The sequence below is a fragment of the Nanorana parkeri genome, unplaced genomic scaffold (assembly GCF_000935625.1).
Source record: "Nanorana parkeri isolate BGI_ZX_2015 unplaced genomic scaffold, ASM93562v1 scaffold146, whole genome shotgun sequence".
NCBI classification, from domain to species: Eukaryota; Metazoa; Chordata; class Amphibia; order Anura; family Dicroglossidae; genus Nanorana; species Nanorana parkeri.
Genome location: NW_017306414.1, coordinates 407,372 through 418,858, shown reverse-complemented (window position 1 = coordinate 418,858; position 11,487 = coordinate 407,372). Strand labels below are relative to the sequence as shown.

Sequence of the window (11,487 nt, the reverse complement as noted above, 5' to 3'; positions counted from 1 at the left end):
CGGGTCCCTTACATGACTATCGGCCGACGGTGAAGGGGGAGGAGGCCTGGCCCAAGCAGCGCAGGGCCCCAGCATTGCCGCTGCAGCGGCTTTGAGACAAGCTAGGGCCCCATCAGCGACGCTGCTCGTCTGATGTCGGTCAGGCCGGACGGGATGCCACTTCTGGCTGGTCCAGCGGCAGACAAGGCCATGTGTGCAGGTAAGAGGAGCTAGGAAGGAAAGGAGGGAGAGGAGGGACACAGCCCTGACCAGCCCACCTGAGACCCCTTCATAGACAGTCTCAGATGGGCTGTGCAGCATCTATGGTGGGCTCTGCAGGGTCACTCTCAGGTGGGTCCTGTGTCCAGCGCGTCACTAAGCCCTGCGTCCAGCACATCACTAAGCCCTGCATCCAGCGCATCACTAAGCCCTGCGTCCAGAGGCGAGGGGGGGGGGCGGCCTAAAGCCGTGTAAGGGGCCCCAAAATTTCTGATGGCTGCACTGTGAAGAACTACAGCCGAGTGATACACAAATAAGATACATTTTTGTTAATAGTTAGGGTATTTGAATGTATTGTTAAGATTTAACTCCAAAGTTTAGTGTCACTTTGACACAATAGAGATGTAGGGCTTGATGAAAAGAACCACAGCCCATGGTGGGGGACCAGCCATCCAACACTGGAATTATGTCACAATTATGTACTGAAGTTTGTTCAGCAAGCTTGGCTTTTCAAGAAGACCAACAATGTGGGCAACAGAACTGGTAAGCGTTCATGTAATTCTTTGCAGGCAGGATTCTTTTTTTAAATAGCGACATAGCGGCGTTAAGGGATAATACATAAGGCAATAATGAGTGTTGCAAAGCTGTTACGTCTGTCATCGGAAGCAGCTGTTATTTATGTCAGCTGGCTTGTGATTGGTTGCTTGCTCCAGGAAACTATTGTATGCCTGCTCCAGTTTTTATGATGAGCCCCATCTGCTTATGTAGGCTGTGAATTAGCTACTGAACATCAGAGGTTTAGCACAGCGTGTATGAATGATACCTTAGGGTTAATCTAGATGCATTGTGTGTGTGTGTGTGGGAGGAGTGTGTGTGTGTGTGAAAGAGAGAGAAGGAAATGCTGGAGATTTGTTGAACTTGTCAGAACTAGCAGGGAGAAATGAACTGTAATGTTCTCCTCCACGGGCTTGTTATTTTTCAGAATTAGGGCACAGTTAGGGGGGTCTGCCACCAGCTGCCCCTTAGCCTGAACACTCTGCACTGGTGGAGGGGGGGGGGGCTGCCATGTGGCTGACAGGAATGACAGGTACTCTCATAGCTGGCTAATGGGAGGTGTGTTTGGGTGGAGACCTGCAATCAGTCCCGGGCTGTTCTCCATTCCAGGATGGGATACAGGCAGAGTGCTGGGACAGAAGATCACTCTGACAACAGTAGCATCTTCATGATGGGGACCAATGGCAAGAAGAAGGGGATCCCGTAAGTGTACAATGTCTTTTTGTCTTTTCGCTGACATTATGCCGATAGGTTGTGACAGTGGATTCAGTGTTTTATGTGTTTGTTCTGTGGCAATGTTATTAGGAGACAGTTGATGGACAGACCCTTTAAAAGTGGTCCCATTGCTTCATGTATTTCAGACAATAGAAGCTGTGTACTGTATTGCTATCTGTAATACTATCTGCTCAACAGGTGAAATGCTGAGTAGGATATAAGCAAGGTATCTTCTGTATGAGGTCAAAACCCAGACACTGAACTGTATTTCTGTGTCTTTTATCAGGAGCGGTAATTACTCATAGCCCTCATATTGCAATGTATTTTCCAGAAAAAGCGTAGTAACCCTCCGCAACTGGAATCAGCCCCAATCTTTCAATGATCTGCCCACTGTCAATTAATTTACTCGCTATAGGTTACATCCCTTTAAATATTGTTTTTGATGGTGTTTCTTATTTTTAGTTTGTTTGCTACAAATATTTTATTTAGGATGTGATGTATATAGAAACTGACAAGACAGGTTTAGTGATAAGACATGTGTTGGGAATTTGTATTGGGTTATGTGGAGTCTACAAGTGCAAGCATAGAGGTACTTTATGTCTTTGGATATGATTTAAATACATCATCGAATATGTAGGCACGGAAGGCTAATAACAATACGACGACAGCAAACTTTCTATTTTAAGCCCTGTTTATTGCACAATCATCTGCTCTATACGATACATACTAAGAAAAAGCTATATAAATCTGATATTTATATTTGCACTTTTTTATTGTTTCCTATGTCCCCGTCACATGTTTAGGAGTGAAGGGCTTGACGCTATCAGTGTTTGCACACAGAATTAGTCTTAGCCTGCGAAATAAGCTCAGTGATTTATAAACAGAGTAATATCCTGCAGACCAGATATGCTGATTAATACGCTGAATAAAGTTTCACTTTCTGCTTTGTCCTGGAAGGACACACATCTGCTGAGTGTGCTGGAGATTTAAATAGCAAGTGTCAGCCCCTTCACATGCACACTCTGATCTACACAACCCTTTCCAGAGTTGAATGCATGCTTTTGTGTGATGCAGGAAAGGTTGTGTTGGAAACCAGGTAAAATGAGATTACATTATACAATCTGCAGTGAGGATCAGTGCCATCTACAGGCTTATTCCAATGGAAGGAGCAGAGATCATGTGCTAAGTGCTGCAGGCCAGAACTACCAATCCACAGGTAATTTTTTTAATGGTCCTACAGCAGGAAATCCATCCCTCCAATGGCTTCTGATTGTCCAGCAAATAACATTTAAACTACAATAACATGCAAAGCTATCCACAACTCTGCCCCAGCTACATCACCAACTTTGTCTCAAAATATCACCCAAACTGTCCTCTTCGCTCCCCCCAAACCGCCTGCTCAGTACATCCCTCATCACTGCCTCCCATGCTTGCCTCCAGGACTTTTCCAGGACCTCTCCTATGCTCTGGAACCGCCTACCCCAATCTGTTCAACTCTCTGCTACGCGGCCTGCCTTTCGGCGACCGCTGAAAACTCTCCTCTTAAGAGAAGCCTATCCAGGCTCTACCTAAAAACTAACATTTTACTTTCGTTATCAATTCATCCCCTTACAGCTAGTACCTTTTGTGTCACTTGACCCTCCATTTTGGATTGTAAGCACTCAGTAGTAGGGCCTGCCTAACCCTATTGTCTTGAATTGTATTGTAACTGTACTGTCTCCCTTTTTTGTAAAGCAGTGTGCTTTAAACTATATAAATCCTGTTTATCTATCTATCTATCTATCTATCTATCTATCTATCTATCTATCTATTATACAGGTGTGGTCATTTGTGCTTCCAACTGTGTTTAACAATTTGGCCAACTGCATGCCAGTTCACCTTTTATATGCCGAAAAGGCATTAATTCTTTAATTTGGCAGATCTTTCACTTTCATTTGGCAGGTCTTGGCCACCAAGTCGTTGCAGGACAGGCAGATTTATCACGACCTCTACTTCCTCAGTGAGTCATCTGTCCATCTATACCCAAGTTCTTACCTTAGAAATATGCCTACAGTAACCTAACAGTACCCAAAGCCTCTTAATCTAATAAAGCTTTTTGACAAAAATATTAGCCCATTCAGCCTGATAAAGATGTGGTCTCCATTGCTCCTCTTAGAATATTTTGCCATTCTGCAGGTACTAAAATGCAGTTCAATCTCCCCTAGCTTTACTACGAGCATTCTAAAATTGATTGAATTTGTTTTGATAGCAGCCCCTTACAATTGTGTAACGTTAAGCTTCTGTGCATAAAGAGAAACTATGGCAAAAGATGTGAATACTACAGCTCCAAAAACCTTTGTGATTGTAGGCAGTTATAAAAAAAAAAGTAAGTTCACGTTTAAGTGTCCAAACTGCAGTAACCCATTATCAGAAATATTTCCTTGCACTGACTACACAAAGGGTAGCCATCAACCATTAACTTGTGACAACTGGCTGAAGAGGGATCATTTAAGTATTTTTGGGGGGGTTGAATGCTAAGAACTACTAACTGCTGGGATCACTCATTATCGCACACAGACATTTTCATAATTACTGCAAATTTCTGTGCAATCATGCACTGTTGTATGCAGAGAGCTTCAACATATACAGGTGAAACTCGAATAATTAGAATATCGTGCAAAAGTAATTGCAGTAAGTGCTGCAAAAGGGGCCCAAACCAAGTACTGAGTATATATGCATGCTTGTACTTTTCAGAGGTCCGATATTGTTCTATGTACAATCCTTGTTTTATTGATTGCATGTAATATTCTCATTTTTTGAGGTTGTGGATTTGGGGTTCTTGGGGTTTTCATGAGCTGTAAGCCATAATCATCACAATTATGACAAATCACGGCTTGAACTATCTTGCTTTGCATGTAATGAGTCTATCTCATATATTAGTTTCACCTTTTAAGTTGCATTAGTGAAATAAATGAACTTTGCACGATATTCTAATTATTCGAGTTTCACCTGTATGTGCTGCTAATTTGTTACTAAATTGGGTTGAAGATTGTGGTGGGTTACATCAACCCGAGAAGGTTATTTGGTTCTCTGGATGTTACTAGTTGATACAATGGCCACAATGAAGTGCTATAACCCGAAGCGCCTAGTTAGAGGTCAGGTCATAGTAGCTAAATTAACAGAAGTAAAAGCTATGTTCCAAATCATGTTTTTCTTGTATTTCTTGTATCTCAAGCCCCCATAATTTGCATTTAACTGTTCCATATTTCACAAAGAATGCGGAGAATGATTAGCACTTGTTTTTATGTGATAAAAGAAAAGAAGCCAATTTTTTTATGTGAAGAAGATAATTATCAGAATGTGCATCTCTGACATGCATTCAAAGACGCGCCACCCTCTTCGTCCTGGAACTCTGTGAACTGTATCATGATTGTGGAATGTCGCCAGGTTGCAGTGGTGGATATATTGCCTGAACTGTCTCAAAGGAGCAAGTGGGGCAACATATGGCAATTTGAACAATTGCATTGGTAATCTTTGTGGGGGCTAGTGCTCAATGGTAGAGGGGCCTTCATCTTCTAATGAACATCACCAGGTCCTAGTCAGGATATTTGTTCATGACATTGAATAGACATTGCAAAAGAAGCAGATTTCTTTACAGAATCATCTGTGGTTGGCCTGTGCTTGACTGGCAGGGCATGTGGAAGTATGTCTGCACAGATATAGTAAATAGAACCTCTCAAAACCTTGTTCTAAGCAACTATAGTCCAAATCTGTTTAAGCAGATTGAGACTTTTGGTGCCAGGTCACTAGTTTCACTGCTATATGCAACAGGATCATTGTACACCAGTGTGTATGTACAGACTGACAAAGATCCATACACTCATTGACTCAAGACTTCCCTTGAACTATATGTGTATTGCATGCAGTCTGCAGGCTTTTGGATATTGGTGGCTGTATCTATTACCATTTTAATGAGGTCCATTCTGACTGATTTTTATCTTTTGTACCAGTTTTTGGATATTTTTACAGTTTGCCTTAATTTTTAACAATTGAAACAATGTATCTTCTGAACATGGGCTGGTGCTGGAAGATAAAGTACAAAAGGGCTAAAAAAAAAAAAGTAAATATGCTTGTAAAATAAAGGTGTTTTAAAAATGTCTATAAGTAAGTTAAGAATGAAGGTACCCACATAGTGTACATTAGTCAGTCTTTATTAAGCCTTGTAACTATCAGTATGATTGTAGAACAGTAAGTGCTTGTGAAGACAGGCATATCCAACATGCTTTCAGGTGCTTCTGAATGCCTTCTGAGCGGCTTCTGACTTGTTCCAGGCCTCCTCATTAGCTGCTATCAGCTTATTATGTATTCCCGTTGACTGACATAGGGAGGAAAGCAGTTCTGTTGCAAATACTGCAAATCTGTGTACACACATCTTATATATGTAGGGTTCCACAGATTTCAGAAGATACCCTGAATAAACATGTCTGAGTAAAAGGCAATGGTCAAATGTTTTTAACCCCTACCACTGTCTCCCATCAGTTTTTTTTGTTACTCCAGGGGAAGTGGGGGTGGGGGCTCTCGATCATTTGATCACTATGATTGACTGTCACATTAGTCACGTGATTGGAAGCTAGTCCTACCAGCTCCCATTTATAAACCGTGAGCGGCCGATGTCGGTGAAAGCTCAGTCATGGTGCGGCGGCACAGAATAAGCATGCTCCCTACACAGGACAGCAGCACTGGCTTTATGCATATATTTGGCAGCACGTTGTTAAAGCCCACTGTCATGTTGCCACCTATATGCGTACGGCTCCCTCCATGATAAGAATAGAGCGCACATCAATATAGACATTTATAGGATTTGTAAGTGGCTGTTGAACAGGAAAGTGATCATGCAATGCATTCATTACTTATTGTCAGAAGGTAATCATATACTGTGACCTTAAATCAGTGTTTCTCCACCTGTGTAACCTCAGGACCCAAATTTGTCCTTGGTCATTAAGTTGTGACCTAAGTCGCACCGCACTGGAACGCACAGCGTTGCAGGTGATCATACTGTGGGTTGTATGTGTGTTTGGGGTGCCATTCAAATGAATGGCAATGGAACGCACCTCCTGCACCAGAAAGGGCTGTAGATATGATTGTGTGGTAAGGTGCGCACTTTACTAGTGTGAACGGGCCCCTAAAAACACTGACATAATACACAAACACAATCTCACACACTCACAGACATTCTTACACACCGTCCCAAAAAAAATTAAATGTTTGTTCTCTTTAAGGTCCACCCAGTCTCCCTACTTTAGAAAAACTGGAGTTGATCCTCAGCCTGGGGTCCAGTGTGGGCTGCTGTGATGTGACGGAGCTCCATCCATATGTGCATTGCAGGTACAGCTCCCATGCGTGCCCTGTGTAGGTGCTGGGAGCCAGAATGTGACGTCACTCCGGTCCAGGCACCTCGACAATACGTGTGAGGGAGCTGTAAGCAATGCACGTATAGATGGAGCTCCCTCGGAGCCATTACCCCATCCCATCCCACCTCAAGCTGACACTCGGCACCGGGCAGCATATTTTGAATGGCTGCTTGGTGTCAGAACGGACAGTGCTGCGCTAGGGGGAGGCAGGGGAGAGGCTGAGGAGCCTCTTACCTAGAAAGTGGAAGGCCTGCGGTGACCCACTGAAGACGGGGTCGCGACCCACTTTTGGGTAACGACCCACCAGTTGAGAACCAAGACCTTAAATTGTATCTAACTCAAGAACAAAAATGTAATACATTGCAGTTTACTAGTCCTTAGATGTGGTGGTTGCATTTGTTTTCTTCTGGCTTTTTACCTTTTATTTTCACCTTGTGATTCTGCCAGTAACAACCTTCCTGTCTGAAAGTGACAACAATTTACACAGTATTGTCTATGGAGAAGCGGTTTTCTTACTAGGGATGCACCGATTCCATTTTTTCCAGACCAAGTACAAGTGCCGATACTTTTCTCTAAGTGCTCGCCGATACCAATTACTGATACCTTTTTTTTTTTTAACGTCATGTGACAGTTTTTCTAAAACAGTGATTTTAGGACAGTGGTGGAGCATCAGGGCCCAGTCACAGTTGCAACTGTTGCAACCCTGGTAGTTCTGTTACTGACGCCAAGCTGTAGAGGAACTACAAATCCCAGCAGTACCTTATACAGCCATGCAGAATACCACCAGCTATAGAGGACTACAAATAACAGCAATACATTATACAGCAATGCAGAATGGCACCGGCTATATAGGACTACAAATCCCAGCAATCCATTGTACAGCAATGCAGAATACCACCAAATATAGAGGACTACATATCCCAGCAATCCATTATATATGTGCAGAATAATACTAAGCTACATACTCTGTGATGCTCACCAGGGCTGTGTGGCGGGTCCCACCAGGACTGCGTGCAGTGTCTCACCAGGGCTGCATTCGGGCCTCACCAGGGCTGCCTGTTGCGTCTCACAAGGGCAGCCTTCAGGTCTTACCAGGGCTGTGTTCAGGTCTTACCTGGGCTACATAAAAGTCTCTTTAGGGCTGTATGGGCGGGTGTGGGGCTCCCCAGGGTTGTGCGGGTCTCTGCAGGCAGAAGATATGCGGCTGGACTGGCGCTGTCAAAGACAGCCCCCGCGAGGTCGCTAGGAAGCACAGGACCTCAGGCAACGGAATCTATTTAATAATTTAAATTAGTATCGGGGCATTTTTACAAGTACGAGTATTGTGAAAATGCTCAGTAACGGCACTGATATCGATACTAGTATTGGTGCATCCCTAGTTCTTACCCTAAGACAGGAAGTATGGTAGGACTGCAGAACAATTTCCCTTCTCGTTTTTATAATATTGGGGGAGGTGTTCTGAAATTTACAGAGAGAAATCAGGCAGGGCTAAAAAATTTGAGATTTCATTGCACCATCATGCGATTCTCTAGAATCAGTAAAGAATTCATATGGATTTAGCTGGAGAGATTTATTAGCAAGCCTTCCTTTTATGGGGATGCTTGACATCTAAAAAGAAAACTAGTTTCTTACTATAGTATTTTATATGTACACGGGAAACCATATTTGCTCATTACATATGCAGTTTGTACTGGTAAAAATCTGTTAGGGTGCCAATACGATCCTTGGGGCAGTCACTCATGCTGAAATTATCCAAGCTCGTTTAGACTTCTGATTTTGCTGCCATAAACACCAATTGGATACAGTTTTTAACCTTTCTGAATGTTGACTGCCTGATATCTGATGGTCACTGGTGTCTTCAGACACCTTAAATATTAGATTGTCGCCCAAGTCGCACAAAAATGGGCTGAATGACATCCCTGTCTATGTTTACCTTTTGCTGTCTCTTTCTTTCACTGCAAGTTTTTCGTACCCTGCCTAGGCCATTTGTAATGAAACTGTGGGACACAGGCATATGCTGGCTGGTCCATGGCCATCAGCTCAAGCATCAGTGTTGGTGGGTAGATGAAATTGCAGCTGTTATGACTTCAGCCAATCCCACCAACAATAATAATGGCACCACTGTCTGTAGCATGCTCCTGATGTCATCAATAACCACTTAGAGGAAGATACCTCATATGTTGGCTTCACTTAGGCTGTCAGTTGCTACGGTGCCATTCTTATTAGAAGACCTCCTGGCCAGTAGAGGAGAACTTGCTCCTGGGCTAGACACTGTATTCCGGACACCTTCACCTGTTATGGGACAGATGGTGCATTGGACTTTAATTGCCAAAAATTTAAAATAATAACTTATTAGAAAATGAAAAAGTGGCTTGACAGAATAAAAAAGTGGTTGGGCCTGAAGACAAAGCGGCTGGCTGGACCAGAAGGTTAAGAGGTTAGCTGGGCACAAAGCAAAAGCAGCGAAACAGTGATAAAGCATCATGTCGGAATTTGAGCGGCAAGTACAGCAGCTGGGAAGAATGATGGCTTTCCAGTAAGTGGTGGGTAGGAACAGGTGGATTATGGTACCTGTGACTTGTATTTATGACCGCCTTAGAGCTTTCAGAACCATCGGCTTAGACTGTTTAAAAATGATACAATCTGTAGATGGCTTATGCCGGCGACTCAACAATTATTCAGTGAAGGTGATATATTGTTATCATAACTGTCATTAAAGGGAGAATATAAAATACGGTCAAATGTCAATCAGCAGCAGACCAAAAATATGTGAAATTGCAATTACATAACAATTATATTTTACATAAACTTTACAATAACTCAGAAGTTGTAATTACTAAAAAATAAGTAATAGATTCTGTTAAAAGGATGGAGCCAGAGGAACAATATAATTAAAGGAGAACAATTAGAGGAGTGCTTTTCACTCAGCCTCATAATCTGAGCCCGCCTGTGACAATGAAACTGTCACAGGTCGGCTCAGTAGATCGGGAAGTGAGCGGACACATACGGGCGCTGGCTCACTTCTCGATCCTGTCACTGCAGAGAGCCGTGACAGGGGAGTGACTGGATTCTCCCCTGTCCGATCCTCCAACGGACGAGGGAGGAGGTGGGTACAGCTGGCTCTGCCTCCAGATAGGCGTCTGGGCGGATCCAGACATAATTGTGGGGATCCGCTTCAGCTGCGGCGTCTCAGTATATAATGAGCTGCAGCTCGCGGTATACTGAGCTTTGGGTAACGGGAGGATGCTAGTTTGTGTCCTCCCGTTACCCTTCGGAGAACTATGGGGAAAAGCCCTAACCCCATAGTTCTCCTTTAAGACCTCCTATTGTAATGAAAAACCTTTTGTCAATGATTTAAATGCAAAAGTCTTGTTTGCCAGGTGAATTAAAAACACATGCATGCACCTTAATAATATTCCTTCCATTTGTATAAATGCACACTGAGCTTAACAGAATTTCAAAATGATTCAGCCTGTGTGTTTTCTTTCCAATTTTCTTTCCAATTTGAACTGCTTTTATCATATGTAGTCAATCATTTTACTAGAGTTAAATTATAGAATTTTTCTTTACTGATACTCTATTATAACTTTAACCACTAATTTCCAGCTACTCTATTATAACTGTAACCACTAATTTCCAGCATCTTCTTCCTTACATCTGGCATGGATAGGGATACCAAACGCTTATTCAATATGTACAGTGCTGGTGAACATGATTCATAAACATACAGATCCAAAACATGGCATAAACAACATGCTAGTGCTAGTTTTGGATATTGCTACCCACCTTTGTATATTCTAACACCCCCTGTGGCAGTCTCCAAAACAGAAAATAAATAAATCATATTGGATCTCACCAATACACTCCACATGAGAAATAAGAAACTATCAAGTGTTGGAGCCCCTACCAATAACTGACATAACAGTAAGAGCCATTCACACCTGATTCATTGCCTTGCGATTCGTTTTTCAACAGATGCCAATGGATGGGCACCAGAAAATGAATGGATGTGAATGGAACTAATGCACACCGCTCCATTCCATTGTGTTACATTATGTTGTGCTGAAAAAAGTAGAACATGCACTACTTTTTTTTCAGCACAAGGTAACGCATCGAATCCCATGTAAACTAGCACCGTTCACACCCATTCATTTTTTGGTGCCCTTCCGTCTGGCATCTGTCATCAAGTCAACAGACCCTCCATTGACTTGCGATTTCTTTCCGATTTTGGTGTGAATGCACCCTTTATAGTTAGACTGATTCTTCAAGGGCTTGTTCACACAAGGTAAATTGTCAGCCACTCCAGGCCAGGCAAATTGTATTAATATGAGAAAATCTAATGGTATCATATCAATGTCTTGCATTTTTGCACTGACCTGCACATCTCCATTAAAACAGTTTAATGGTACTTCTCACAATGCACATGAATACACCATATAATAATGTGACAAAATGCATATGTCCATTGTGAATGAGCCCTACAAGAAGAGTATGGTATACTGTTTGGAGAGTACACATTTTGAAGTATTGCTGTGCAATTCACTTAAACGATTTATTTGTTAACATTTCTTTTAGATGTTCCACATTTCCACATATATGTATGAGTGTGATTAGCATCCCTGCTGAGCAA

At 42.5% G+C, this 11,487-nt stretch overlaps 1 protein-coding gene across 1 annotated transcript in view; it reads left to right on the top strand.

Annotated features, from left to right (window-relative positions):
• The first annotated feature begins 929 nt into the window (after positions 1–929).
• The window catches only part of RASGRP1 (RAS guanyl releasing protein 1), a 53,935-nt gene continuing 43,377 nt past the window's right edge, over positions 930–11,487 (top strand). Inside the window, exon 1 of the mRNA XM_018554205.1 lies at positions 930–1,455. Within this exon, the coding sequence (XP_018409707.1) occupies positions 1,364–1,455 (92 nt within the window). The 5' untranslated portion in view covers positions 930–1,363. The remainder of the gene's footprint in view (positions 1,456–11,487) is intronic.